Source organism: Carex rostrata, chromosome 13, assembly GCF_964058835.1.
Source record: "Carex rostrata chromosome 13, lpCarRost1.2, whole genome shotgun sequence".
Classification (NCBI taxonomy): domain Eukaryota; kingdom Viridiplantae; phylum Streptophyta; class Magnoliopsida; order Poales; family Cyperaceae; genus Carex; species Carex rostrata.
In genome coordinates, this window is record NC_135930.1 from 9,627,992 (window position 1) to 9,655,764 (window position 27,773).

General features: G+C 34.8%; 4 protein-coding genes across 8 annotated transcripts; 2 read left to right on the plus strand and 2 right to left on the minus strand.

Annotated features, from left to right (window-relative positions):
• The first annotated feature begins 1,181 nt into the window (after positions 1-1,181).
• On the plus strand, positions 1,182-5,669 carry EIF3C (eukaryotic translation initiation factor 3C). Its single transcript, XM_078313579.1, has 4 exons — positions 1,182-1,309; positions 1,792-1,845; positions 2,285-4,078; positions 4,523-5,669. Exons 2-4 carry the CDS (start codon positions 1,828-1,830, stop codon positions 5,459-5,461), a joined length of 2,751 nt encoding a protein of 916 aa, XP_078169705.1. The 5' UTR covers positions 1,182-1,309; positions 1,792-1,827; the 3' UTR covers positions 5,462-5,669.
• Positions 5,670-9,435: 3,766 nt separating this feature from the next.
• On the plus strand, positions 9,436-13,580 carry LOC144564073 (uncharacterized). Of its 4 annotated transcripts, none has more exons than XM_078313580.1 (5): positions 9,436-9,642; positions 11,061-11,114; positions 11,672-11,775; positions 11,915-11,987; positions 12,810-13,580. In XM_078313580.1, the coding sequence occupies exons 1-5, from the start codon at positions 9,459-9,461 to the stop codon at positions 12,884-12,886; spliced, it is 492 nt and encodes a 163-aa protein (XP_078169706.1). In that variant the 5' UTR covers positions 9,436-9,458; the 3' UTR covers positions 12,887-13,580. The 4 variants fall into 4 exon arrangements, 2 of the variants coding, with proteins under 2 accessions (XP_078169706.1, XP_078169707.1); XR_013514542.1 differs by having other exon boundaries at positions 9,450-10,932; positions 11,010-11,114; positions 12,810-12,840; XR_013514543.1 differs by having other exon boundaries at positions 9,450-9,642; positions 11,010-11,114; positions 12,810-12,840.
• Positions 13,581-15,481: 1,901 nt separating this feature from the next.
• Positions 15,482-21,680, minus strand: LOC144564076 (anthranilate phosphoribosyltransferase). The gene is made up of 11 exons (XM_078313584.1): positions 21,260-21,680; positions 20,033-20,319; positions 19,260-19,458; positions 18,386-18,543; positions 17,858-17,941; positions 17,730-17,782; positions 17,064-17,145; positions 16,859-16,966; positions 16,426-16,549; positions 16,198-16,283; positions 15,482-16,014 (listed from the first exon to the last, which is right to left on the minus strand). Exons 1-11 carry the CDS (start codon positions 21,549-21,551, stop codon positions 15,796-15,798), a joined length of 1,692 nt encoding a protein of 563 aa, XP_078169710.1. The 5' UTR covers positions 21,552-21,680; the 3' UTR covers positions 15,482-15,795.
• A 956-nt stretch (positions 21,681-22,636) lies between these two features.
• On the minus strand, positions 22,637-27,108 carry LOC144564077 (uncharacterized). Of its 2 annotated transcripts, none has more exons than XM_078313586.1 (9): positions 26,994-27,108; positions 25,880-26,213; positions 24,878-24,911; positions 24,568-24,801; positions 24,109-24,198; positions 23,927-23,992; positions 23,725-23,816; positions 23,559-23,606; positions 22,637-23,093 (listed from the first exon to the last, which is right to left on the minus strand). In XM_078313586.1, the coding sequence occupies exons 2-9, from the start codon at positions 26,191-26,193 to the stop codon at positions 22,976-22,978; spliced, it is 996 nt and encodes a 331-aa protein (XP_078169712.1). In that variant the 5' UTR covers positions 26,194-26,213; positions 26,994-27,108; the 3' UTR covers positions 22,637-22,975. The 2 variants fall into 2 exon arrangements, with proteins under 2 accessions (XP_078169712.1, XP_078169711.1); XM_078313585.1 differs by lacking the exon at positions 26,994-27,108 and having other exon boundaries at positions 22,637-22,938; positions 22,969-23,093; positions 25,880-26,981.
• Between the last annotated feature and the right edge of the window lie 665 nt (positions 27,109-27,773).

Consider the following 27,773-nt stretch of genomic DNA (forward strand, 5'->3'; position numbering starts at 1 on the left):
ATTATTAATAATAACTGTAATATATTATATATTATTATAAAATTTATTTAATATATTAAAAATATAAAATATTTATTATAAACTAATAATAATTATTAATAATAAAATACAAATTATATAATTATAAATTAATAATAATTATTAATAAAAAGATACTAATTATATAATCTTATCAAAATAATTATCTAATATATTAACAAAATAAAATATTAATTATATAATTATATATTAATAATAATTATTAATAATTATTAATAATAAGATACTAATTATATAATATTAATATATCAATAACAACTATAATATATTATAATATTATTATAATAATGATTTACTATATTAACAATATTAATTATTAATTATATAATTATAAATTAATAATAATTATTTAATATATGAACAATATAACATATTAATTATATAATTACATATTAATAATAATTATGAACAAGAAAATATTAATTATATAATATTAATATATTATAATATTATTATAATAATTATTTAATATATTAACAATATAGGATATTAATTATATGATTATATATTAATAATAACTATAATATATTACAATATTATATAATAATTATTTATTAATAATAATTATTAATAAAAAGATATAAAATTATAATATTATTATAATAATTATTTAATATATTAACAATATAAGATATTAATTATGTAATTATATACTAATAATAATTAATAATAATAATATATTAATTATATACAAATAAATATTATTATAATTATTTAAGTTAGGTCACGATGTGGAATAAAAATTAAACCACAATGTGAGGTGGTTTAATTTAGGCCGGTCTAAAGATTAGCTTATGCCATCTTAGTCCGGCTCAATTAAGACACGTTTGGTGGAATAACGAGGTCTAAACTCTTTATTCCACCCTTTAGGCCACAACCAAACACGGTGAAAGATGTTGGATATACCGGGATACTTTAATAAAAAATAAAAATAAAAATAAAATAGAGAAGGCGGAATCTCATATATTCATTTCATAACCATGATTAAAATTAAATCTGTAGACCATAACCATGATTCATGAACAGTTGTCAAGGAACAATATATTGGGCTTTTGGCCCAGCAATAACAAAAGGCGACTGATTTTAGAAAGCCCATTAACACATCATTGGGCCGTGATAAGGCCCTAAGCAAAGGTCGGATTTGTTACCTTCCTCATCGACCGTAGATTCCCAAAACCCCTATTTCGTGCTTTAATCCCATTTTTCCTTCTCTCTCTGCTCTTGCTCTTGCGGCGGCGCGGCGACAACAGCTACTGCGCATCCATCGGCGGTCTCTCTCTCTCTCTTAGTCGCCCTATCTATTTTTCTCTCTTCTCTCCTAATTTGATTCTAGGGTTTATAATAGACAAATCGGGTTAGATCCTTGTTTTGGTTTCCGATTTACCAGATTACTTTTATATAAATTTGGTTGCTTTTTGTTCAGTAGCTTGGAATCGAGCAATTTCCTTTATCTCTCTGCAAATAAGTGGTAGTGTTATTTTTTCGTTCTGTCGAAGGACCTGTTAAATACCTGGCATGAACGAATTTTATGTCACATATAGCATGACAGAGTTGGAATTATTCCAGGTTTTCAGAAGGATAAAGTTTCGGTTTCCATTGTGTTGGGAATTATGCATTCGAAATCTCAATGTTGTTATTGGGCTTGATTTCTTTTGCGCATCTGAGGATCCAAAAGTTATTTGAAAGTCATTGTATTGTTTCTAAAATTGCAACCTTTTTTCCCTGATTTTAATATAATGATTTTTGCTGCAGTTTGTTAAGTACATCTCAGTAAAGCCGCAAGCTACAATGGGTTCTCGTTTCTGGGTAATTACCATTTAAAACTCTAATTTTATTTAATCATTTTTTTAGATTTCTTTCTCTTCATCCCCCCCCCCCCCCCCCCCCCCCCCCCCCCCCAAATTGTAAGAAACAAGTTAGGGAAAACACCAAAATCTTTTGAGGGTCGGTGTTGTTTGTAATATGAATATCAAAATATCCTGTAATTCTGCAAATAAATATCATGGTTACTCATTACCCCTAAAAACAACATCATTATTTAAGAAATTCAGTTACTTTAAAAGACTCCCAATCCACCTTTCCTTCCTCAGTAAATAACATTGTCATTCTTTGAATGGTTGTGAAATAAGACAGAAGAAGGTTAGTGACACTTCCATATTTTTAAGATGACTGTATAAGATAATTCTGTTTGTAAGGGCACACATGGAAGTATTCTTATATCCACTGCTTTCTCTATTTTATTCAGGCAGACAGCGAATCCGAGGAGGAGGAAGAGGAAGTAGCTCAATCTGACGATGAGGGGAGTGAAGAGGAATCAGCTGCCGCCCCCTCAGGCAAGGCTGCTGGGGCGTCTCGCTACCTTGAGAAGTATGCCCACAGTGACAGCGATGACTCTGACACGCAGCGCCGCACTGTTAAATCTACCCGTGAGCGCCGCAATGAGGAAATGCAATCCACTCTGGAGCAGATCCGCAATGCCACTAAGATTAATGACTGGGTTAACCTAGTTGACTGCTTTGACAAGCTCAACAAGCAGCTCGAGAAGGTGTCCCGTATCAATGAGTCGAACAAGGCCCCCACCACCTATATCAAGGCGCTCGTGCTACTTGAAGACTTCCTTGCTGAAACACTTGCGAATAAGGAGGCAAAGAAGAAGATGAGCAGCAGCAATGCTAAGGCACTGAACTCCATGAAGCAAAAGCTGAAGAAGAACAATAAGCAGTATGAGGAGATGATTGCCGAATATCGTAAAAACCCAGTGGAAGAAGAGGAGAGTGATGAGGAGAGTGAGGAGGAGGCAGATGTGTCTGATGACGGGGGTGATGATGTCATTGAGTATCCGTCTGATGCAGACCAAGAGAAGGGTGAAGAAGACGAGGATGAAGAAAAAGGGGATTGGGTGAAGAGTCAAAGCAAGAAGGATAAGCAGATGGACAAGCAGTTCATGAAGGATCCAAGTGAGATTACTTGGGACATAGTGGATAAGAAGCTCAAGGAGATAGTTGCTGCCAGGGGTAAAAAGGGAACTGGACGTGTTGAGCAGGTTGAACAGTTGACCTTCTTGACACGCGTGGCAAAGACACCTGCACAGAAGTTGGAGATATTGTTTAGCGTCATATCGGCACAGTTTGATGTGAACCCTAGCTTGCTGGGACACATGCCGGTTGGTATGTGGAAACGGTGCGTGGCAAACATGCTACTTGTTTTGGATATACTTCATCATTATCCTAACATTGTTGTGGATGATACGGTTGATATGGACGAGAAGGAGACCCAGAAGGGGATAGATTACCAGGGAACAATTAAGGTTTGGGGTAATTTGGTTGCGTTTCTAGAGCGGCTTGACTCAGAATTTTTCAAAAGCCTCCAGTGTACTGACCCTTACACCAAAGACTACATAGAGAGGCTCAAAGATGAGCCCTTATTCATGGTTGTGGCCCAAAATGTGCAAGACTATCTAGAGCACATTGGGGATTTTAAATCTGCTGCTAAGGTAGCTCTGCGCCGTGTTGAGTTGGTTTACTACAAGCCCCAGGAGGTGTATGATGCGATGCGCAAGTTGGCTGAACTGAGTACTGGAGCGGATGGAGAATTGGAGGGAGAAGTTCAGGAGAGGAGCAGGGGCCCACCAGATTTTATTCAGGTCCCTGAGATTGTACCCAGGAAGTCCACCTTTCCTGAGAGCAGCAGAGATTTAATGGACACCTTGGTGTCACTTATTTATAAGTACGGGGATGAGCGTACCAAGGCCAGGGCTATGCTTTGTGATATTTACCATCACGCCATCTTTGATGAATACCCTGTGGCAAGGGACTTGCTATTGATGAGTCACTTGCAGGATGGTGTACAACTCATGGATATTGCCTCTCAGATTTTGTTTAATCGAGCAATGGCTCAGCTTGGCTTGTGTGCATTTAGGGCTGGTTTGGTAAATGAGGCCCATGGATGTCTGACTGAACTGTATATGTCGGGTAGGGTTAAGGAGTTGCTTGCTCAAGGTGTGTCTCAGAGCCGCTACCATGAGAAAACCCCTGAACAGGTATGAACTAAAATAACTAAATAAAATTTCCTCTTTCTCATCTACTTTATTATAGGGTCTTGTACTGGGGTTGTAATAGCAGGCTGTACTAGTGGACTATACTATGCAAGAAGACTTGTCTATACATTTCTTGTCAGCGCTAGATTTGATCATAAGATCTGGTAATTTGTTGTTGAATTATCGTGCAGACTGCATTTTAGTAAGCTAATTTACTTGGAAACTCTTTCCTACAGTAGTAGATTACACAAGTTTTTTTTGTTTTGTTTTTTGAGAGGGTCATACATAGGCTTATACAACTGCATGTTGATTGTTACCTTCTTAACTGCACAATATTTGTTATGTAAAATTTATCTTCCAACTGGGCGATCAAATTTATGTGTTCTATGAATAACTGAATCTGTTTCACCTGTGTGTAACCTATACTCATGCATGTTCCTAATGTAGGAAAAACTGGAGAGACGACGCCAAATGCCATATCACATGCACATAAACCTGGAGCTGCTTGAAGCCACTCACCTGATATGTGCCATGTTGATAGAAGTCCCAGGGATGGCTTCCCCTGCCTATGACCGGCGCAAGCCTGCGAACAAAACATTCCGCCGCCTACTTGAGATTAGTGAGCGCCAGGCCTTTGTGGGCCCCCCAGAGAATGTACGTGATCATGTCATGGCTGCCACCCGTGCACTGACCCGTGGAGACTACCAGAAATCCTTTGACACCATTGCCAAACTTGACACCTGGAAGCTGTTGCGCAACAAGGACCAGGTGCTGGACATGCTGAAAACAAAAATCAAGGAGGAGGCACTTCGCACCCACCTCCTTACCTACTCCACTTGCTATGAGTCCCTCAGCCTTGATCAGTTGACCTCTATGTTTGACCTGTCCGAGGGTCGGGTGCATAGTGTAGTTAGTAAAATGATGATGGTTGAGGAATTACATGCAAGTTGGGACCAGCCAACTCGTTGTGTGGTTTTCCATAATGTTGAGCAGACCCGTTTGCAGGGATTGCTTTTCCAGATGGCAGATAAGCTGTCTGTCTTGGTAGAGAGTAATGAGCGTGCCTACGAGGCAAGGACAGGCGGCACACTTGAGGGGCTGCCAAGGCGACGCGGTGAGAACCAAGAGACAGGTGGTGGTGGTGGACCCCAGGGGAGGTGGCAGGAGAACTTCGTGGCAAATTCACAGGGACGGGGTCGGTTTGGGTATAGTGGCAGGGTTGGTGGGACAGGAGGCGGGTATCAGAAGGGGACACGTGGCGGATATGGAGGCATGAGGTATCAGGATGCAGCACATGGGGGACGTGTTGGAGGTGGAACAGGTGCAAGAGGTGGCCAGGTTGATGGTGCGCCTCGTATGGTTAATCTTAGGGGAATCAGGTCTTAAAACTTTTAGGAGGGTACAAGAGAGATTCTCGTCATACACTTAATTATAATCGTTTGTTCTGCTGCCAGTTCGGTTTAAGTCTACAGTTGAACTTGAAAATTTTGGTGGATTATAGTAATTGTTGTTGTTGAGTATTTGTGTTTGTCTTTTTTTGTTATGGATCTGTTAAACATGGTGACTCGTTGTAGCAACCTATTTATTTTGTTAGTATCTTGTGTTTTATTAGTTCCTCTACTTTTGTCTCGCATGAGCTGTTTTTTGGTTGCATATTGCGGTCGTTGCGGGAGGTTCTTCTGTTGTGTGAGGTTACATTTTTAACTGGCTTGGCACATTTTCTTTGGATCAATTATTCGACCTTGTGGCACTTTATACTTGCGCTTGAAATTAATCACATTTTGTTCCTTTTTGTTCTTTTTTTTATTATAATTTTTTTATGCCAGCGCACATTTATATATAACATGTTAACATCCGTGATGTTACTTTTGAATTTCAAGTGTAAATTTTTAGAGGAATTCAGAGAGTTGTAGTGAATGCTGATACAATAAATAACAAGAGTACAGTTACTAATTTAGAATCTCATAGTTTATCTACGACAAGTAACTTTATTTCTTTTGTGTTTTATTCATAATAGAAACCTCTAACACCAACCAGCTCATTTGAAGAACAAAATGCTCAAGTAATTCATATTCTCTTCTAAATGATGACATGTTGTTCCGTAAATGTATTGCTCATGGCCAGACTAACAGAGAAATGAAATGAAGAGCCGCTGTGCTAACTGAAAAAAAAAATTAAGAAATGAAATAAATGAAAAAAAAATATTGTAAAAGTGGGAAATTAATTTGAAATAATTAATTATTTTTTTATAACAAAAATAGGTCAAGTCTCTAATTTATATTTTATTTAAAACGAACAACAAATTGGTTTTGTCCCTGCTGGCCTGCTATATGAAATCAACAAAAAAAAAATCAACCTATATGAAATTACTTGTGTGTGCCTGCTATAATATTATAAGAAATACATTAAATTTGAATATTATAGCTTAACAAAAAAAAAAAAAAACTTCCTATATGAATTTATTTTTGACAATCAATTAAGAGTTAACTTTAGCTCTGTCGGGTAGGTCCTACCAGCCTCCCTGATCAGGTGTAACGGCCTCGGCCTCACTGCTCATTTTATCACAGACCTCGTCACTTCTAATTAATTATACTAAAATATACTAAATTATGCTAATTATAATAAAAATAAACTAAATTATGCTAATTATACTAAATTAACTAAATTATGCTAAATTAAACTAATTAACACTAATTAAAACCAATTGAGAACTAAATTATACTAATTTTGGTATATTTGTAACAATTTTTAATAATTTATAACTATTTTGGACTTAAAATTAAAAAAAAAAATATAGGAACTTTTTTGAAGGTTGACGGGAAAAACCGCCAACAATTATATTAATAAAAAAATAGATCAAAGTGATTCAAATTACTACAATAGGAACTTGTATGCAAATGTGGAAAGAAGAGGAGAAATTTGGAAGAAAGATAGAAAGTGATGAGAGAGATTGTGAATTTTGTGAGAGTGAAATTTTGAGAAAAACGGATCTCATGTCCAGAATTATATAAACATCGGAACAGGACAGCCAAAGTCTTGGCAGTTTGAATAAAAATTTGGCCGGCCATTTATTCAGATAGTGTTATATAGACTGAAATAACACTGATGTTATATTAGCCATACTCCTGAATTGATTCAGGAGCTCTCAAATTAGCATTTATCCAGGAGCTCTCAAATTCTTGCTTAATAACTAAAGTTGACTCTTAATTGATTGTTAAAAATAACTGATCTCTTATGCTTAATTTGATTTATTGAACAAAGCTTTTATATTAATTGCATCCGTAATTTCCTAGTTATTTGTTATATTCTACATATTTGTTTTTGTCAAAAAAAAAATATCTAGAATCAATGCTAATTGAAGTGACACGCTCATTTCTTTATTTATTTTATTGAAGAAAGATCAGATAATAATCTTTCTTTTAATTGAATAAAGATTAGAAAATGATGAAGTTGTTCGAATGAAAATATAGTTTATAAGAAAACTAATTCACAAAATTATGAGAAAATATTGTTGTTATTCAGATATATTTTTTCTTTTTCATAACTTGGGTTTTTAATTGTGTGCTAATCCTAGTTTATGCATAAAAAGAGCTAATGATGAAGATAAGTAATTTAAAAGAGTTAATAGAAGCACCATTTGTTTTATACAAAATATTTATATATTTCTTTTCAAAACAATTAAAGGTCCATTTCACCATTATAAATATCATCCTAATCTAACGAAGCAGGAAATCTTTGAACATAATATGATCCAAAGACCATCGGACAAATTCCAGACCAAGTAATACAGCGAGAGTAAGCATGTTTGGATCAGGATCGTTTGATTCGAATCTGTCGCTTGAAATCACTTCGAGATTCGGATTTGTTACTTGGAATGTGTGCGGTCCACTTCGGATGGATTATCATGGATTAGAATCGGACGATCTGGATCCAAAATCCAAAAGTTGGGTTACTTTACTCTAAGAAGTTGTTTGTTTTATTAGAGTTTATCAGATTTAAATTTTTTTTTAGATTTGCAAATTAAATACCAAAATATCATCACAAAATAGCAAAGATTGTTCATAGAGAGTATGAGAAGAAAAAAAAATGAAGCAACAAAATAAATAAAATGCAAAAAAGAAACCAATTAAAACCTGCAAAAGAAAATAAATATTCCTAAAATACAATTAGATGATTTATTACCATTTAATTAAGAGATATCGAGGTCAACCCTCTCTTAACAATATGAAACGCATTTACAACATCCTTCTTTTGCTTTCTGATATGAAGGCCAGATTAAATATGTAAAATGAGAGTGAGTTATCTACTTAAAAGAGTAAATAAGAGAAGGCACGTGGAAAGCACGGAAGAGAGTCACGTGAAAACTTTCTATAATTCATTTGGACCAGTTTTGTAAAAAAAGGTCTTAACGGTCGTTTAATTGTTAACGGCGGTCAAACTGTTACGAATATACTTAATGGATGCATGTTTGCGGATAAAAACGATTAATCGACCATTTTATCATTTAAGTAGTTTAATTAAAATATTAAATTGTCCGTATAATTCTGATTAATCGACCGTATACTGATTAATCGCTTAGCGGTAATCTGTCCGTCTAACTGAAATTGAACCTCGGAAAAATCTAACCTACAAAACGGAGTCAAATTCAAGACTAAAATGGGAGAAAAGGAGGATGCAGCACAGTCAGATCCCTGACCGAAGCTCTTTCCCCGCAAACCATCCGGACTGGGCCTTGTCTCCCTCCGCGCGGGTTCCTTTCTTCAGCTTCAGAACGCTCTTCCGGTTTCTTTTTATTTCCCGGACTCCACTTGTCAGCAAAAGAGCTCTTAATAAAATGCCTGACCGAAACTCTTTCCGCGTTGACCGTCCGGACCGGGCCTTCGTCTCCCTCCGCGCGACGCCCAGACGGGTCCAAATTGACCCATTCGAGCTCGGATCGTGACATAAATTTTTGAAAAAATTAATTATTTGTTATTCCAAAATCTTAAAATTTTAAAAATACCACTCCGAAATTAAAAATTATCATAATGTCACTCTAACTTAGTTAATTTTTAATTTTGTCACTTCAAATAATTAACGACTAATCTCTCCTCCCCCACCTCTTCTTGTCTCTTCACCACCACCTTCTAAACTTTCTGCGAAGCATGACTAACCGAGCATAACTCAAAGAGTATACAGCCGATACTCCACATATCGCAAGCATAAGACCATCGAAGCAAGAGGTAATACGGGTAATTAGGTCAATTGCCCACGATAGCAGGATGATTTCACAGAATAATACGGGTTATTATTCTGTAAAATTATCTTACTATCGCGGAACCTAATTACCCGTATTATTTTTGGGCAATTGACCTAATTACCCGTATTATTTTTGAATAATTGCATGGTTCCGAACATACTTAATTTCCGAGTCTTCTTTCACTTCGCGGTGCCGCACTCGACCCCTTCATTGCAACCTGACAATTCATGGCATGAAGTCCTGTCTCTTCTCTCCTGCCTAAACACTAGATCATATTCTCCCGCCTTCTTTCACAAAACGCACTTGCATCTACACCCTTCCCAATCAGGTGTCGCTCCATTCCTATTTTCATCTTTTGATAAATCTTAACTTTTAGATAAGTTATTTTGAGATTAAACTCTGATTTAACCAAGTAAGACAAGGTTTAACTCGATTTACTTACTAATTAAGCCCCAAATGCAGTCAATTTTGTTCAGACCATTTCAGTTTGGGTTGAATTAGGTCTGATTTGTGATATTCTGCATTGGCAACGAAAATCACAAAATAAGGATCAGTTATAATTAATTCAGTTAATCGAGCTGTAATTGCAGAGTTAGGACAACTCGGTAAAATGTGGCTTATTTGCACTTTTTTTTTCATTGATACCAAATTTCTTTTGAGGTTTGAATGAACGAAGACAATCATCTTCTACTTCCCTTTCATTCTTTCTGTCAATTTGGCTTATGATTTTCAAATCAACAAATAAAGACAATTTTTTTTTCCTTTATTTTGCCAGTCATCTGAAACAACTATTTGTCAATTTCTTGGTTCATATGAGCTCTACATTACCCACTTTATTTCCTTTAGTTGATCTCAGAGAAATTCTATGTTTGTTCTCAAATTAGGAACCAATCGGGCTATTAGATATTGTTTTTCTGGTTGTACATGATTTCTTTTCTTTGTTTGATTTTATATTAATTGTATTAGTCTTCAACTTATGTAGAAACTGGTATTGCAATTTCTTTAGAAGAAGTTATGTTTCCTTTTGTCCAATTATAATATCAGTATTGAACAATTGTTAGTCATAACCTCAAAGAAATTGTCTCTTTTATTACCAACCAAATTAGTAAATAAAACAAACACAAATAGAAGACCTGGTTTCGAATTAGATTTATGTTTTAACCAAATTAAAGGTTACAGACTTCCATTCAAACCTCGGAAAGTGAAAATAAAATATAAAGGATCCTATGCTATGCATAGCACAATTGTAAAGCTCGCCTAAATATGAGATGTATATAACATATTTGAGTAGGAGTAAATGTGTCAATTGTTACTTATGACCAGGAAACTGCGAAAACAAATCAAGATGTATATGTTAGGCCTCATCTGTCAAATGGTAGTTGTTGGCGGTGTATGGAAAGAATAAGAGCCGAATGCATGTAACAATTTGTTTAGTGATAAGGCTTGGTTGGAAAACCATGGTGCCACTACTCTCAAAAAAAAAAAAACAAGGTGTTGTATTATAGATTCCACTGCACGTGGCACTACTGCAGGACTCGTGGCACTAATGTGGTATTCGTGGCACTCACAATTTCTTTCCCTAAAGGGCTAAGATTTCTTCCTGGCTGCTATAAAAGAGGTAGCAGTAGGTGTTCTCCAAAAAATAGAATTAACATTTATTTGGTATAAAATATGGTAAACTTTTTTCTAATTAAGGGGGAGCTTATCATAGGAGAGGATGTTAGGATTTCAATTTTTCAACCTCAGACTATTGGTATCACTTGGAAGAATGGAAGTTTTGGCAGATTCGTTGTAAACAACGTTAAGTCAATTTATATTTGTAATTTTGTTTGATTCTGTTGTTTATTTTTTCGCTCCCCTCCCATTCTTCAAATTATCTGGTTATGGTGAGTTCTAAAGTATAACTTTTTTTAGCTAGTTCATTTTATTCTCTGATTATACACAATGATTTTTGAAGTCCGTTAATTGTAGTACAACCTATATTTATTCTCTGATTATAATTTCTTAAATTTTTTTCTGTCTCAAATATTTGAGTACTTTAGAACCTCATTGCAGTGCCCCTCCACGGCATTCCATGTCAATCAATATAACTATTAGTACTGCTTGATGTCATTGATACATCTCATAATGTCTGTAATGGCAGGTGTTTTTAAATTTTGAGTATCCAAATTAATACTATACTACCAGTTCTAAATTATAAAGAAAAAGATACATTAAAAAAATTTATATAAAACATATGTTGAAATAAACTTTACTTTATACTCTTCACTTCCCCAACAAGATTAGCTCTGGTGAAATTCATATATATAGTTGTGAATCAACTGTGTTTTCTTAACAATCTCAAATCATTTTTTCAGTTGCGACTTGTGGGGGAATCTTTGTGGGCAATTTCCATCCCAGAGTGAAGATATTCACAAGATCTTCGAACTATGGAAACAGACCCTTGTCCTCTTCACTTCTGGTATTTTGTTGCGATTAGTTCCTGTTTGGTAATTTTACTATTTTCACTTTGAAATGGTGTAAGGAGTACAAATTGAGTAGAGATTTTTTTATATATATAAATATATTCTTCTCTTGATATCACATTTTTTATTATATAGGTCTCTCTTTGCAGTGAATCTGGCTTTTTCTTGGTTAGACATGTCATATGGAGCACCGATGGCTATTTGTTTGGTAAGTTTATTCAGCATTTAGTGGCAATTATTATTACAAGTGTAAATATTGCAAAAGAAGAAATTAGATACTTTTTTTGCATTCAAAAAATTAGATCTTCTTCTTCTTCAAAGTCTTTATTTCCAAACAAGTTGGGGTACGCTATAAATGAAACCCAACCAGAGTCAACAACACAGGGACTTCCCAGGAGGTCACCCATCCCAGTACTATTCCTGCCCAATTCGTGAGGGTTTCATTTCCATAAAGAGCTGTTTTTTGATCGCTGACTCGCCAAGCCTATCATGAACCGTTCTCCTTTTTCCTGACTTGGGACAGGCTGTGTAGAAACTACACAGGCCAAGTTCATTCAAGAAATTAGATACTAGGAAAAATCTGCAAAGCTATTGTAATTTATCAGCTTTCTTTAATGGTAGTTGGTACATCAAGGAGAACAATTCAGATATTTTACATCCTTCATTTTGAGTTAATATTGTACATCCTCCATAATCAATGATGAGTTAATATGATTTTCTTATTTAAATTAGATTTTGGTCAACTCTAATAGAAATGATACCAGACTAGCAGTTCTTGGTCCAACTATCTAATAAACAAATTGAACTGACAAGGGATTCAGTGCATAGCTGAAGCTCAATCCAGGATATTTGGGGCTTCTTACAGATGCAAAGGGGAATAAACTCTCCCTTCTTGTAATATTTAGTGCAATTTGTTGAACTTTATGGCAATAGCAAAATTAGCTTGTTTCTTCTCATACTCAAGTTTATTTTGTTAAATGTTTTAGATGTTATACCTCACTAATTGTTTCATTGTATCGTTATTGGTCAGGTAATATGAAGAATTCAGTCAAGGCAGAGATGAATAAATGGTTCCTTGTTATCAAACTGTACCAGTTCTTAGTCTGATCCAGGGGTCACCTAGCAGATTTTGGGTGTAATTTGTTTCTCTTTTACGAGTTTGTCAGTAACTGTTTAGATTGGTAGGCTAGGACCGGGTCCCATGTGTGGACTATGTTTTGTTTAGGATTGTTTCTGTGAACATTTGAATGGTAATTTTAAAGGGGTGGTTTTCAGACATTGTTGTCACCTAAACATATATATAACATGTACTATATTGTGTATTTAATTAATTTTACTATGCAATGAATTATAGGCAACGATATGTTGCTTCTTTTCTGAGGAAAAAAAACGAGTAAAAGAAAATTGACAATAAATTCGAAACTATATACGTAATACAGGTCTTAGTAATACAGATCTTAGTGTAAGTGAAAGGGTACTTAGTCATCTATGATTAAATTTTTTTTAATTATTCAGCTTTAGTCGATTCCAAAAAATTGGAGAACGTTTGCATGCGCTCCTTTTTAAATCCTTTTCAAATTTCTCTCTTCTGATCCTTATATCTATCCAAGTCCGGCTGAGAACTGTAAATTTAGCATAATGTAATATATTAAAGTGTCCTAACGTATGTAATATTCTGAATTTAGCTCTTTGTTTTGAAAATTCTCTTTTAATTTGATACAGGTATTAGGAAGAAAAATCAAGGGAGAATTTCATATATACCACTCAAAAATTGTGAAATTACGTATTTACCATCCAAATTTCTATAATTACGTACTTACCATCTAAAAATCTAATAACTTACATATTTACCCAATATAACTTTAGTATATATCAAATGTATCCAAAGCTCAAATTAATTATGTTTAATATTCTTAGAGAGAATTCATATATACCACTCAAAAACTGTGAAATTACGTATTTATCATCTAAATTTATGTAATTACATATTTACCATATAAAAATCTAACAACTCACATATTTACCCAATTAATCAAAAAAATGAGATTAATTAAGTTTAATGTTATATAAAAAAGTTTATTTAGTCTCTTCCCCTTCTCTACCACTTCCTCTTCTGCGCATATATTTTGCTCTCACTTTTTTTGGCGTCACTTTCCCCTTCCCGCTGAAACTCTCTCCTCATCTTGTCTCTCCCGCTGAAACTTGGAGAGAAGGGGGCAGCAAACTCGAAGATTAGGATTTCAGCTCCAGCTTGATCGTCTAAAAACAATATAACCACTCGTCTTTTTCAACATAACAACTCTAACTGAATTCGATGCTGATATCGCAGCCAGTTATCAAAGTAATAACTGAGTTTGAAAATCTGCATTTTGTTACTGGCTCAGTTTGGAATATCTATTTAATCTCTTATATTGGATATAAAGGAGAACATATCTAAGGGAAAAAAGATAGAGTGTTAAGTTAATTCTTTCTTAGAGGGAATTTCATGTATCTAAATCTTCACATGTCATTAATCTAATATCTCAAAATTTAAGAAGGTTTAGCTACAATAATATAGCACACAAAGCAAGCTTGTTGTGTTAGAAAAATAATTACATAAAAAATCCAACTGTACAAAATATATTCATAATATTATAATAATGGAGAAAACCAACAATATTTTATTTTTTCCAAATTCTTTTCTCCATTTCCAGCAATATTCGACAACATATCCGTGTACAATTTACTAGAATTCTATCGTCAACCTCACAATTAGATCCAACCACAGAGTGAAAATTGTTGGATCATAATCCAACGGATCACAATATCTCACCCTCCCAACCCAAAATTTAATAACATATCATTGGTATTGTTGCCGTTACTTAGCTACCTAGCTACATCTATAATTTTTTAACATTAATTACAAATAACTACATTCCCACGACAAATAGTTAAGTTAATATATATCATTTTAACATTCTTGAAATCAGTTATATTATTATTCAGCATCCCTCAAACCTCCAAACCTAGCAGTAGGGGTCACAGGTTATACCTTGGTGCATTTGCGTGGTTGTTTATAATATTTCAGCTTTTACAATGGGTATATGTGATTTTACCCTAGTTCCCATGGAATTTTTCGTTATTTATGTTTGGCACAGCTGAAAATGCGTGATACCGTTACAGATCCCAGCATGGTCTGCATACGAGTTTGTTCTCCCATTTCAATTAATAAATCATTTGTGGTTTGATCAAATTCAAGTCATTAAATTATTTAATATTCTTATTACTACAATAAATAAAATAATTTTTTTTTCGTCCGAATTTCAAATCTATGACCTCTCTCATAAAAAATCATGTATTTTTGTTATTAAATCAAAGGCTAGTTATTTCGTTTGATAAAATTTATATCTTGCGTCTTCTCTTCAAATTATTAGCTTACTTGTCAACTTGACAGATAAAGCAGGCCTTTATGCCTTTCGTTTATATCCAAAACAAGAGAATGCTTGCAAAAGAATTTTCTAATGCTAGGTGAATATTAAAGAGTCTTTGGTTCTTTCTTCTTAGTTCTTACAAAGAATTCACAAGTTTACTTTTAATCGATTCAAAATATCATTTTGAAGTACGAAAGATCCATGAACTAGTCATGCCTGACTACCATAAAAGATAAATTATTCGGGGCATACAAATCCTTCTCCATTCCAAAAAAAAATCAAGCAGAATTACTTTTGAAGAAAAGAAACAAGTAATTGAACATTATCATGACATTTCTACTTCAAAAAATTAAATAAAAAAAATATCATGACATGGGTGCTACAAACTGACTGCTGCACTTTGAAGTTTGAACTGACAAATCTTTACTGGTCTTATCTTGGTTTTATGTGAATTTCAAATATCAAGGTTATTGTTTTACCCTGGGAACTTCTGTGTAGGAAAACTGTGAAGATTATTTATAATTTATCCTGCCGCAAAGTGGGATCTCACACAAATATAAACAAAGCAACTTCCCCAACCCAATTAAAAGGATAAGGAAGTGATTACTAAACTTTGTGAGATAATTTTATGAAGTTCATCAGCCTCTTCAAAGCCTCACCGCTGTCAATAGCCACTCTCGCTCGATCTAGGGCTGATGTCACATCCTCGGCCCCGCTACAGCCTAATAAATGGTCCACCATTCCAGCATTCAATACAATCCGGTCATAGGCTGGACCTCTCTCGCCACCCAATGCTGCCAACCCTAGTCCGATGTTTCTTGCGACCTAATACATAAAGAGCATTGCAAAAAGAATATTTATAAGAGTTTAAAATAACAGAATCATTGATAATTTTATAAGTTAAATAATAAAGAAAGTTAAGTGCACTCAGTGTTCATTAATCATGAAGGCCAAAGCAGCAAAAATAAAAAACATATGTATGAAAGAGAACAAAAAACATAAGCTTACTGATCTATCTGTTCTTGGAGTTTCTGATGACTCAAACCCATAATCCTGTGCATTCACCACCATACTAAAGTTCTCACGTGAAATCCCTAAAAATTAATATTAACAAACTAATTACAACAAAACTGTCATTTTAGATGCGATGAATTATGTACTAGAACCCGTAAGGATCAAAAATCAATTTACAAACCTAACAAAACTGAAGGTCCAGAGAGAGAGAGAGAGAGATACCATCAATTTCAGAGGAGAACACAGAATTTGGAGAGCGGAAGCCTGAGCAATGATTAACTGGTAACCCTTTTGAAGCATGTGCTGATTTTGCTTTTGTTGTCATAGACAGGGCTCCTTCCTCCCCCTAAACAATATAACCATGTTGAAGCTGATTTATACCTTTAATTGCAGTACCAGTCAACTATACATCCCATACGAGTACTTATGCAGAGTGTCATTCTTTATTTATTTCCTTTTTAGTTATTTTTCTTTTCATTTTTTATATTCCTCTCTTTTGGTTTTGGAGGCAGATAAGACAAATATGGGAAGCAAAGACACTAACCAATAAGAAGGTATACATGATGCCTTAAAGAGCTAAAATCCAGAAAAGAAAAGCTTGAATGAAATAAATATAAGACAAAAACAAAGTTCGGAATGATATTTCATGGCATACCTTAACAACCAAACCAGAATGGACACTTCTTCTCTTCATAAGCATCAGCAATGGATCCTCATAGCCCTCATGATAAAAGCCCGCAACTATGGCTTCCTTCCCTCGTGCCTTTATGAAGCCAATAATGAAAAAAAGTCAAACTTCTAATCAGTGGTGAAAAAAATTTGAATTTGATTTCGTACTCGTATACTATTATTTTCCCTACTCTGACATATTGCTGAACTTTTTCCGATGTTGCCAATGGTGGTCGTTTCTTTATGTGTTCTCTAAGCCCAACCAGTGAGAATCTACAATATAAAGAAAAAGTAAAGAGCACAGAAAAAATATATTTTGATGGCTCAAAGGAGAAACAAAATTGGAAATTTTTTATTTAAGCAACCTTCAATCTGTTTCGAACTAACCTAAGGTTTTACAGAAATCCTTCCTGCAAAGAGTTTCTTTCTTATTAAAAATTATGGTTTGATTTATAACACAATTGCTGTTTCACTCAGATGACAACACAGTGTAAATCACATGAATAGGCCTTCCAAAAATAAAACAAGCTCTTCTTTATCTAACTTTAGAAATGCACTATTTTAAAACATGAGCTGTCAATTGATTTAATTATGGTTATTTTTGTCACTTCAGTAGCCACATCATCCTGTTGTTGTGATGTGTTTACATGTTGTTCATGACCCACCAATGAAGGGCTTTTATTATGTATTTCAACACCAAAAAGTGTGCTTCCGCTAAAAAAAGTGACTTCCCTCAATTCTTGACAAAAGACGATACATGTCATGCTAGAAGGTGACTAAGGAACATTGCCATAGAATGACTAAAAAAAAGATAGCAAGAGAAATAAAATAGGGAGCCAAACTATGTCAAATCTTACAAAGATGGCCTAGCTTCCTTCAAATTCACATATGAAAAGCCAACACTCTCGTCCTATAAAATTGAGAAAGGTTACTGAGCATGGAAAAAAAAAACACAAGAAGTTGAAATAGAGCAAAGGATATATACCTCCAGCAAACTTTTAGCTTGATCAGGAGACAATTGTGTATTTGCCCCCATGAATTTCAGCAATTGCCCTTCGGTAATGCCCCCCTGAAAACCTTGACATTTGCATAACTTAGACAATTCCATTATAATAAGGCTTATTATGGTGAAGTATTGAGTTGGCAATTAGTCATGATAATGACTGTAATTGGCTTTGTTTTTCTCAAATAGGAATTGGATATTGTACTTTCCAGGAAGGAATTTCTGGAGCGAGAATGGGGGTTAACCTTTTGTACAGATTCACTTTGATTTTGAGATCTAAGTAAGAGGTTATATTTTTCTATTTAATAATTACAAAGGTAACTCCAAAGTTTAATAGGAATTAGTATTAATCTAGAGACCCAAAGCTGAATATCCTTTTCTCATGAAATCTAACCATTCAGGAGTCACAGATTATGAGCTTCCTCAGAATTAAAACTTTTATCACTATTCCATCATACAGTCATCAAAAAGAAAGATTAGAAAAAGAAGACTAGATAAGATGGAACTAACCTTGGGTGGCATCCATTCGACTCCATGAAGAAGACATGATTCCCCATAACATGCTCTGACAGCTGCTACAAAAAGTGTGCTCTTGAAAAAACGTGTATTTCCATCATATGGCTCACCATAGTGCGTCAAAGAGCTTACGTCAGCAATAGGAGGAGGCCCTAAATATGAAATTTTATTGTAATAATTTATATCAAATAGTGCATTTTAATCGATGCCCAGGTAGGGTTTCCAAACATGTGGGAAAGGACCCATTAAAAGGTACAGTACACCACTGTAGTAAAAAAAAAGAAACCTAAGGTCAAATGTGTCTTCTACGGAAAAAATTACAGCCACACCTGTCAAGAAGCTAACATTTTCAAATTACCTTTCATAAAGTAAAATAGGATCAGTATTTACCAGATATAACTTGTTTTGTTAGCAAAGTATCATATTATAGGTAGCGAAATATAATGTTCAATAACCTGCATTATACAATTTTTTTATAAGCTATAATATTCAAATTTAATGTATTACTTAATATAATATTATAGCAGGCACAAAAATAGTTTCATATAGAGAGATTTTTTTGTTAAGACCTTGTATTAATGTTGACTATGATGAATAATGTAACATGTGATGTCACTGGCATGGCCCTTGTTGAAATGTTTTTAAGTAATTATAATTTGGAATTCTAATAAACAAAATGACATTTGCAATATAAAATACACTAGGCTGCAAATCAACAAGTGAATGGAGCTGTGAGCCTCTGGGGTAAAGGACAGAAAAGTGGTACATAACCAAAATGGAACGCAGATATCATAGATCAAACTTCAAATGATTGATTACAACAAGATATCAAATATTCAAAATTTTCAAACTTAAAAAATGAACTTGCCCAATTCTTCATCGAAAGCAAGACAATACGCCTTAAGTTCTCTATCGGTCTCTCTATTCATCCTCTGGCCAATCAAAAATGCCGCCAGAAGAGCCTCTCTTACCTTTCTCCTCTCCTGCTCACCCTCTTTATCGAGTGGAAGCACATCCCTCAGCACCCCTAGCACCTCCTCGTACCCCAGGTGAGCCCCAGATAAAACCTGATCAAATGCACATGCAGGCTTAGAATAAGGGTTCGGTTTTCAGAAAGAGAGAAGAGGGAGAGGGGAAAGGGGGTCCTTCCAAAAAAAGTTTCAGTGAGATACACTCAAATTTTATTTTGAATATCAATAATCCACAGTCAGAGCTAAAGAACACTGATCTAGAAGGTCTACTTTATGAAAAGAAGGTCCCAGAGTCCAGATTAAAGGAATTGACCAACATTTGTCATGTTTTTCCGATACCAAACATTTCCCAAATTTGCAACTAACAGCCAACATACTTTGAGATATTTGCAACACCTTCCAACTGTACATACAGGTAATGGTGAATGCATAACCTCTCTGATAGACCGTTTTGCCTAACAGAATATACAATTACTCTTTTGCAGTACCAAGTTGAACTACAACAAAGAAAATGTATCCACAATTGGTCTGCAGATTTCTATAATTGAAAGATTCCACTGAGATTATTCCAGAAAAACTTGAGCAGTCTTTTCCGAAACAACCCAAAACATAGATTTTAGCGAGAAAATTCCAACAAAAAAAAAGACATTTTTATGGGAATCTGCAGCACCTCTCTAAGGGCCCCCACAAGACGCATCTCGCCAGGGCCTCCATTTCCACCAGAGTACATAGGCCCAAGCGAGCTGCCCATTATTGCCCCCTCAGGGTCGGCAAGGAAAATGATCTCTGGAGGGAGAGAGTGGGCCAGGTCAGGCCAGCAGGCCTGCATGGCGGCCCACTCCCCTGGGCTCCACTGGGTCGGCTCAGGGAAGGCATTGGCCCGAATAGTCATGCCAGCAAAGAATGCACCTAGCTGAGCCTGAGAGACAGGCTCCTCTCCTTTCAGCTCTCCCCTAGCTTTTAGAAGAAATTACAAAAAGAACGTTATTTCTAGCTGTGATGTTGCCTTTGTGTGATAGTAAAAAGAAAATGGGGAGTGGATGTATGTAAAACTTAACACATCAGCACACAAAAATAGCAAATCAAAAGTAAGTTGGCAGGCTGGTCCATCTTGATAATGCACCGATTATGTTACAATTTTGGCTAGGTAGTTCTCATAGTAGCATTTGTACCAGTCAGCTCTATACATGTAAATACTAAAGTAATCATGAGGCCCCAGTATGTTTCTGTGCGAATCAATACACCCAGATTGTATCAAGTATATACAGTGGTGCACCTACACTATACACCCAGCCGGGTCAAGTGCATGCAGGTTACAACTATGCATACAGTCAGATCTCTTATATAGGGGTACATACCTAAACCAGTCATGTCAGATCCTGTTCAGCTCTGGTACTTTAACTTCCTGGCAGCACTTAGAAAATACCTAGTATATGGATCCAGCACCTATATGTACCAGTAATTAATTGGTATCTATTGGTCAATGCTGCATATGCACCTGTGTGTACTAGTTAAGCAGTTGGTAGCAACAGTTTTCTCTGGAAAATGATGCTAGAAGGTTGCCTATACATTCAGGTAATGGCATGTAACAGAGAATCGATACACAAAGTGATTAAATCTGATTTGGCATTAGACTCAAAACTTCAGTCCAAAGCCGTATGATATGTCTCAATCAAGGACAAACACCAGTCAAACCAAGTACCTATAATACATAAATAAATCAAAACGACAAAGACATATCAGGAAAATGTCTCCTTCGTCTATACTCGAAAACATTACCCGGTGTTACAATACGAACTAGGCTGAGCCAATGGGAAGTAAAGTGAAAAGCTTTATTGTTAACGGAAAATGGAAAGAAAAAAATAGAAATGTAAAAAGTGCCGCTTATCTAACACACCTGATCTAACAATCGTATCCAGAACAGCCATGGTTTGCGCCTGATCCAACGGTCGAGTCTGCGCCGGGCCAGTGCAAACTCTCTGCTGGGCTTCCAGAACCGTTCGATTTGGCGTCGGTATATCCAACGGGCGGTACGAGGTGGAAAGCGTCGGGTTTTTGGTCGCCTCGCTTCCCAAAACGCCCTTCATATCTATCGCTGATTTGACGGTCAAATTCATTCTTTTGGTTCGAGAACGGATAGAAGGCCGCATGGGCTTAGCATAATGGATTGGTTTTGCTAGAGAATTCATGGCGTATTGGACATAGAGAGAGAGAGATGGTAGTGAAGCTAGAAGAGGTGGAATCGTAGGAGAAGGTAATTTTGACCCCTTATTCTGACATGTGGGGTCAGATTTTGGTTTGACTTTGGTATACTGTCTGCGAGTCTGAATCTGGGTTTCCTGTGGCTTCTCTGAGAAATATATCAGTGCGGCATGTCACTGACAGGTTTATCCTTAGAAAAGTGGATCCCACCTTATCCAAAATTCATACGTGAGTTAACTGAAAAGTTGGATTTATACCTCAACCGTCCGATCTGATTTGATCTGATGTAGTACGAATATTTAAATCCTTTATTTATTAATAGGAAAATATCAAATAAAATATCGGAAAAAGTTAATAAAATAAAAAAATTCTAAATCTAAAAAAAATGTTATGGTTTATAACGTCCAAAACATATTATTAACCACAACATCCAGCCAAATTTTCATATTACCCTCAATCCAGTTTTATAAAAACAAAACAAAAGTTGTAGAAAAATGTTATGGTCCATAACATCCAGCTATAGTAATTTATTTTATTCATTTTGTAAAAATTTACATATTATAGAAAAAAATTAGAAAATGAAATCTTAAAAAACATCACTATAGTAGATCATAACATCCATCCAGCTACAGTAATCTTATTTATTTACAGGACTCAAAATAAAGTAGAAATTTAGCTGAACGTTATAATTAATAACGTCTATTGGCTGTTATAAAGCAGGACTTTCTCTTAAATTTGAAATTTCTCCAATTTCTTTAACTTTTTCCTATATTTATTTATTTTTAATAAAAAAAATCGGATATTTAAAGGGCCAGGTGTCCGAATTGGATTCGGCCCGTATTTTGATTGGACGGTCCAGATGTAAACTCAAAATTTGAGTAACTTCGACGATCCGGACTTCATCCAGCGAAATATTTTGCCCTATAATTTCTTTTTTAACATACAATTCCTACCGGTTCCATTGCTGGAGTGTCTGACTAATCTGGACCGTTAGATTCTCATCAGCATCTTCTCTACGAGTAACACAAACAGATCTATTTGCAGGACATTCGGTTCAACAAGTCGATCGACAAAATAAAATGATACATGTTAACAGTACAAGTTGCCTCATGATAGAATTTACAAAAAGGTGTTTTTCATCGCCTGAAGGCTGAATCTCATACGTACAAAGCGAACCAATGATATCATATCTAGTATTAATAAGCAATCAAATAGCCAATACTACTAGCAATAAAATTTGCACTGTACAATTTCCCCCATTAACAATGAAAAATTTATATGGTTATATAATTACACACTAATTTGTTTTCCGTATACCCCCCTTCCCCTTTCTATGAATCAAGTTCTTCAAAAGCTACCAAGCCCAAGAATTTGCTTCTATTATCAAAGAAAATTATGTCCCATCTTCTCTTCATTTTACTGGATAATACGATGCTGGAAAAAACCTCTCTAAAAGATAATACTTCAGCTTGATCAATAAAGGAAGTACAGCATAGCATGGTATTTGCATCAACGCCACCGCAAGATACCTATTAAAAACAAATGCATCATAAAGCATTGGTTACACTGCATAATTTATTTTTCTCGTTTTCCCCCATTTTCCTTGTTTCTTTTCATGGACAATGTTCTTTTAAGATAGTTTCATGAACAAGTTTACGCTTGAGCACTCTAGTATTAGTGGAACGGATTCCAAACTTAATAAATTTAAATAGTATCATAAATCTAAATTGGCCAATCTGTGTTGAGATTTGTGCGAACGGATTTCAAACTTACCAAATTTAAATGGTCTCGTAAATCTAAACCGTTCGAGTGAATTTTGGTACGGATCAGACGGTTTATGCACGACTTTGAATAAGATTTAGCCCTTTTGGACAAGAACCCCACCTTTTTAATGATAATACAAAATACTTGTTGTTAATACATATTGATGTATGCATATAATTTAACTGTTAAGCCTAAAAAACATGATTCTAAAATGAGAAAAATTGAAGTACCACAATGGGGCACGACTGGATGACAAATCTAGAAACGGGTAAGGCCACCTGCAGTAAAAGAACATGCAGCATTAGTATAGTTGTTGCAACTCAGTTCACTGCAAGCAACATTTTTTTTGTTTTTTCAATTATTTTTCTCTAACAAGAAAATAAGGAATTCACATACCATATTAAAACGCATGCATGGATGGTCCACTGGAAAATGACATATGTGGATGTCCAAAGAAAGAAATAGGCAATGCGAAACCATGGGAACCTCTACATAACAAAATAATAAATAAATATGACTCATAATTTTAGTAAAATTGCTAAGTTTAGATAAATCTAAAGTGTTCCCTTGTAAAAGAAAACAGAGAAAGTTTATGTACCAAGCTATTTAGAGCAGTATCACCAAGAAGAAAGACAGCATTGACTGAATGCATCCCAACAAGCAACTAAAAATTAAAGTGTTGTAAGTATTAGTAGATGCACAGTTCATTATTGTAACTTGAGAAGAAAGCATTGTACTTAGATTGTATGAAGAAAATAGAAACAGAGTAGAATTACATACAAAGTTGAGTTCATAATCTCTGATGAAAAGAAATGGAAATATTATGAACCAAAACACGCAATCTGTCAGCATCACTGCTCCAGCATTTGTCTAATTAAAGAAGAACAGTAGAAAATCGGAGAAGTGAAAACAGAGTATACATTTTCTGTACATAATATACAATTTGTTATATAATCCAAAGCATTTTTGCTGTGTTTTTGCATATTATTTCTTTTGTGAGTATACTGCACCATTTTTACATTATCAAACTTTGGAGCAAAGTACAAATGAGTCCAATGCATTAGCATTATGATTTATATACAAATGCCATTCATTATTTTGTAGAAGTCTAACAGGAATTTTAGCGCTTCACATTTTCACAGCTAGAATTATATCACACAATAATATAACTCAAAGTATAAAAATAAATTCAATAGTAAAGGTACTCAATTTCATGCAAATATTGCCTAATCAACTTACCTGATAAATAATCTGAAAAAGATACCCCCAAAATCCAGCAATCTCCCTTTCTTCACTTACTCCAGGCGAATTCACAATTTTGTTTATATGTGAATTTGAATTTTGATTTGAATTTCTTCCAATCGAAGGCATATACCTGCCTCTCTCTAGCTCTGACCTCAACAAATCAGCATTATCTCCTTGTTCTTTGCTCATATATTGGTGGCATCCGTAAATAGAGAGCAAAGAACCAAGCTGAACAAATAACACATTTATTAGAGACCTTTCTGAAAAAATGACATATGACTAAATTCATTTTAAGAGAACTTACCCCAAAGTAACATGTCACTAGAACGAAAGTCCACCTGTACAACAAAACATATGAAAAATTAATACATTGGCAATTAGAGAATGAAGATAAATGATAGAAGTACTACAAAGTTATCTTGATTTTACATCTATCCACCCCTAAACTTTGAAATTCTTATAAAAGTAACTAGTAAAAAAAAAATATACAAACCAAACAGTTTTAGATGTTCAAATTCTTGTCAGGCTTGGTCCCAAAACTGTACCAGCCAAATCACCACTAGATCTTGTATTTAACCAAGTTAAAATAAGCCTTTAGCAAGACATTTTGGCATCACCATGTAAAAATTGACAAAATTATCTCGCATAAGGTCATGAACATGAACCATAAAAATTTGATGCAATAATACAGCTAAATAGTGGTCCTAGTCCTACTATAGCCAACTAAATCTATCAACACATATTTCTTGCATCAGTAATAAAAAATTTGATGATATTATATATACTATCGTGTCATGAACACGGACCTTGAAAATTTATGTAATAATTGCAAATGATCAATAGAAACAAAAACATGCAGCTTAAGTAGGGTCCAATTAGTCACATGCAAACTGTACTCATTTAATTTCAACAACTAGGCAACAAGAATTATCCAAATAAATTGCTAATGACAATGTGACATGCTAACTGTTATGAATATGGCAACCTCTGCAAGACACAGGATTTTTCCATGAATTTGCAACAGAAATAGCAAGAAAGTACAGTGCATAGACCCGGTATGACATACTAAATATCACAAACCACAAGTACAGATGAAAATTCCCTATGTTGTTAGTATATATATTTTGTTTTTTTATGGTTAATGACAGAGGAATATTTCCTATGTTGTTTCACAAAACTATCTATGCTGTATCCTGCATTGGACAAATAATAAGTTATTTCTCAATGTGTATTTCTTCATGGGCCATCTAGTTGATTGAAAAGTAAAAAAAAAAAATTGTAAATTTAAGAAATTGAATGAACTTACTGGGTATAGTAATAAAATATGCTTCCTTTATCAACTACAATGATCACAATAAGCAACCCCAGTAGAACAAAAAAAGAGACTAGCCGATATGCTAGAAGCCAGGCCGGGTGAATCTCCTTCAAGCACGGCCGCCATGCCTCGTCATCATATAGCAATCCTTCTCGTTCTTTCTCTGACGATTGAGGCCTTGAACCATGCCCTTCGTATCGCCATATCAGAATTGAGGCAACAATCATACATGCAAGAATCCAGATTGAGCACAACAGGACCCTCCAGTTTAGCCAATAACTGGAGGAGGTTGTTCCGACAGCCATTGTAGGTTCCCAAGATGTGCCTGTTGTAGGCATTTGAAGAATAATTTATTATTTTTTACCACTATGATTTTGAAAGGTTGAACTGTGAACAGGAAGAAGGGTGCTTGTGGAGAGAAAAATCAAGAGAAGATGTCAACTGAGACAGAGCATGTTATGAGATTATGACTTTATTTGAGAAATTGGAGAAAGGCATGAATAATCAATCAGTTTCCCAAGTTGCCTTCTTTCAACAAAAATTGATAGGGAACAGGATGCTAAGAGAGACAGAGAGAGCAATGTATGAACAACCAGAATAAAGCGGTGTCTTATATGGGAAGAAAGAAAGAAGAGAGATGTAAATTGTAAGAGAGAGGTTTCATATGTGTGAAAAAATGTGGCAAAATAGGGAAACTTGTACCGGAAAAGAGCCCCAGATTGTGGTAACTGACAAGCCTAGTCTTTTTTTTTACAGAAAAGATTCTTTGACTACTAAAAATTAAGAAATGGTGAGAAGGTTATTAGAAGTGTGAAAAGCAGAAAAATCAGAGGCGGTCTGTTAGACAGCTCATTTGGCATGCAACAGACACACTGTACTTGTGAAAAAAAATGCTCAAGGGAGAGAGAAGAGGTAACAGAGAGGGAAGGGATTAAATGGTTAATAGTTCATGGAAAAAAGATGCTAAACTTTGGTGACAACCCATTAAAGGCTGGTAAAACCTTAAAATAATGCATTAGATGAGGGAATTAAAACTAAGGGAGAAGTGAGAAGAGAGAGAGAGGAGGGTGTACAGAGAGAGAAATGGGAAAGTGAAGATGCTTACACGCAAAAGAGAGAAAAGGAATGAGATGCTTTGCTTCTGCTCTCTTTGGAGGGAAAACAATGTATGATCTATTAGGTGGGGTCAGTTTTAAAGTAGAGGATTTATGCGCGATTTCTACCCTCTAAAGGCTCTAACAATTAATTCTACGTGCGCCTACGGGCTTTCAACCAAAAAAATTAATTCTACGTGGATTTGATCCTGTGTTAATAGACTTGGAATTTGGAAGTTTAGCTTTTCCTGGAAGCAGCTTTTGGAGTAGGCTACCGCCTCTGGTAGACCCCACCTCCTTGTGCAACAAATTTGCTAGACATGTTACCTTGAATTAAATGCTTGGACCGGGAAACTTCTTAGTGAAGCTATGGGGTATCAAATGTAGCTTTTGAGTCATCTTGTTTTTCTAACATGATAAAGGAATGATAAAAGTGTAATTTGTAAATTGGTGAGCATATCAGGATAAAATATTTATCTATTGAGTGATTAATAGATAACAGAATTCAGTTATCAATTATAAAGGAGCATGTTTGTATTAAGTCTAGTTATTTATATTAATAATTAGAAAAGTAATAATAGTTGTAAACTTTTATATTTTTATTCATTTTATTATAACTCATAAGACTTTATCATTGAAACTATATTCTCTACATTAAAATTATATAAATTAGAGTCAATATTTCATTTTAAACATCACGACAGGACTTTGCAGCATCTACAAAGGTATTAAAAAAAAAAATCACGACCAAAATAACTTAGTTGTCCAAGTATTTTCATAAATTTAGTACG

Bases quoted from the DNA above. Each gene is read 5' to 3' on its own strand.
- LOC144564077 (XM_078313585.1), bottom strand. From the start codon at position 26,226: ATGCCTACAACAGGCACATCTTGGGAACCTACAATGGCTGTCGGAACA. The intron at 23,993-24,108 runs GTATGTAATTCT...TTTAATTTTTAG, and splicing joins GAGATTATGAACTCAACTTT to TTGCTTGTTGGGATGCATTC. The intron at 23,817-23,926 runs GTACATAAACTT...TTTGTTATGTAG, and splicing joins ATACTGCTCTAAATAGCTTG to AGGTTCCCATGGTTTCGCAT.
- LOC144564073 (XM_078313580.1), top strand. From the start codon at position 9,459: ATGGTTCCGAACATACTTAATTTCCGAGTCTTCTTTCACTTCGCGGTG. The intron at 11,776-11,914 runs GTATTTTGTTGC...TTTATTATATAG, and splicing joins CCTTGTCCTCTTCACTTCTG to GTCTCTCTTTGCAGTGAATC. The intron at 11,988-12,809 runs GTAAGTTTATTC...GTTATTGGTCAG, and splicing joins CACCGATGGCTATTTGTTTG to GTAATATGAAGAATTCAGTC.
- EIF3C (XM_078313579.1), top strand. The intron at 4,079-4,522 runs GTATGAACTAAA...TTCCTAATGTAG, and splicing joins ATGAGAAAACCCCTGAACAG to GAAAAACTGGAGAGACGACG.
- LOC144564076 (XM_078313584.1), bottom strand. From the start codon at position 21,551: ATGAATTCTCTAGCAAAACCAATCCATTATGCTAAGCCCATGCGGCCT. The intron at 19,459-20,032 runs GTGCTGCAGATT...GCATTTGATCAG, and splicing joins TTGTGGGGGCCCTTAGAGAG to GTTTTATCTGGGGCTCACCT. The intron at 17,146-17,729 runs GTAAGATTTGAC...TTTATATTGTAG, and splicing joins AAGGAAGCTAGGCCATCTTT to ATTCTCACTGGTTGGGCTTA.